The sequence below is a fragment of the Mesitornis unicolor genome, unplaced genomic scaffold (assembly GCF_000695765.1).
Source record: "Mesitornis unicolor isolate BGI_N332 unplaced genomic scaffold, ASM69576v1 scaffold21040, whole genome shotgun sequence".
Lineage (NCBI taxonomy): Eukaryota > Metazoa > Chordata > Aves > Mesitornithiformes > Mesitornithidae > Mesitornis > Mesitornis unicolor.
In genome coordinates, this window is record NW_010156512.1 from 4,862 (window position 1) to 5,851 (window position 990).

General features: G+C 57.5%; 1 protein-coding gene across 1 annotated transcript in view; it reads left to right on the forward strand.

Annotated features, from left to right (window-relative positions):
- ETV5 (ets variant 5) overlaps window positions 1–990 on the forward strand; it is a 10,268-nt gene that overhangs the window by 4,819 nt on the left and 4,459 nt on the right. Inside the window, 1 exon segment of the mRNA XM_010193415.1 lies at window positions 748–877. Coding sequence (XP_010191717.1) covers window positions 748–877 — 130 coding nt within the window.

Below are 990 nucleotides of genomic sequence, written 5' to 3' on the forward strand. Positions count from 1 at the left end.
AAGATCTCCGAGGCGCTTTCCCTTTCCTAGAGCACCCGCTTTTAGAAATTAATTAGGTTAAGCATATATTACTTGGTTTAAAATTAGATATTGCAAGCGGGCTTTGGGGGGGGACTGAAAAGGATTTGGGTGTAATGGGACGTTTGGTGCCTGAACTCATTGTGTTGTGGGACCCCGGGACTGGGTCTCCATGGCTGGGGGAAGGTGGATCCTAGCTGCCCAGCTAACTGGGAGCTGGGCACACCCCTACACGCGACCAGGTTGCTGCATCCTGCTTATGAGAATCACAGAATGGTTTTGGTTGGAAAAGACCTGTAAGGTCATCAAGTCCAACCACAGAACCAGCCCTAAGTCCACCACTAGACCATGTCCCTGAGCTCTGGAAGCTCCATGCTCTCAAGCCCCCTTGTTTCTTGTGACAGGTGCCCGGGCTCATGTCCCCTCTTGCTGAGGGGCTTTTGGCCAGGCCCAGGCGTGCATCTCATCTGTGGCTGTCATCGAGCTGCCTGTTCCCCTCTCGTCCTGTGCCATTCCCCTCCTGGATCCCAGTGGGAAAGGATTCCCCCTCTGTGACCGATGTCCTGGGCCAGTGGAGCTGTCCCAGCATCCCCCTGCCAATGTTGGGTTGCTGGGGCGGATCAATTCAGCACCTGATTCCCAAGTAAAGGGGGATGATCCCCAGGGGCGCCATCTCCCATCGCCTCCTCGCATGTGGGTGCACCTGTATCCCCCTTACTCTCGTTGCAGTGGTCCTGCATGCCCCGCCACCGGCCAAGATCAAGCGGGAACTGCACAGCCCTTCCTCTGAGCTGTCGTCCTGTAGCCACGAGCAGGCTCTCTGCGCCGGCTATGGGGACAAGTGCCTCTACAACTGCTGGTAGGTAACAGGGTGGCCACCACAGCGCAGGGTCCTGTCTCACTCGTGAGCCTTGTCACCCTGGCCCCTCTCTCCTCCACAGTGCCTATGACAGGAAGCCCCCCGCCGGGTTC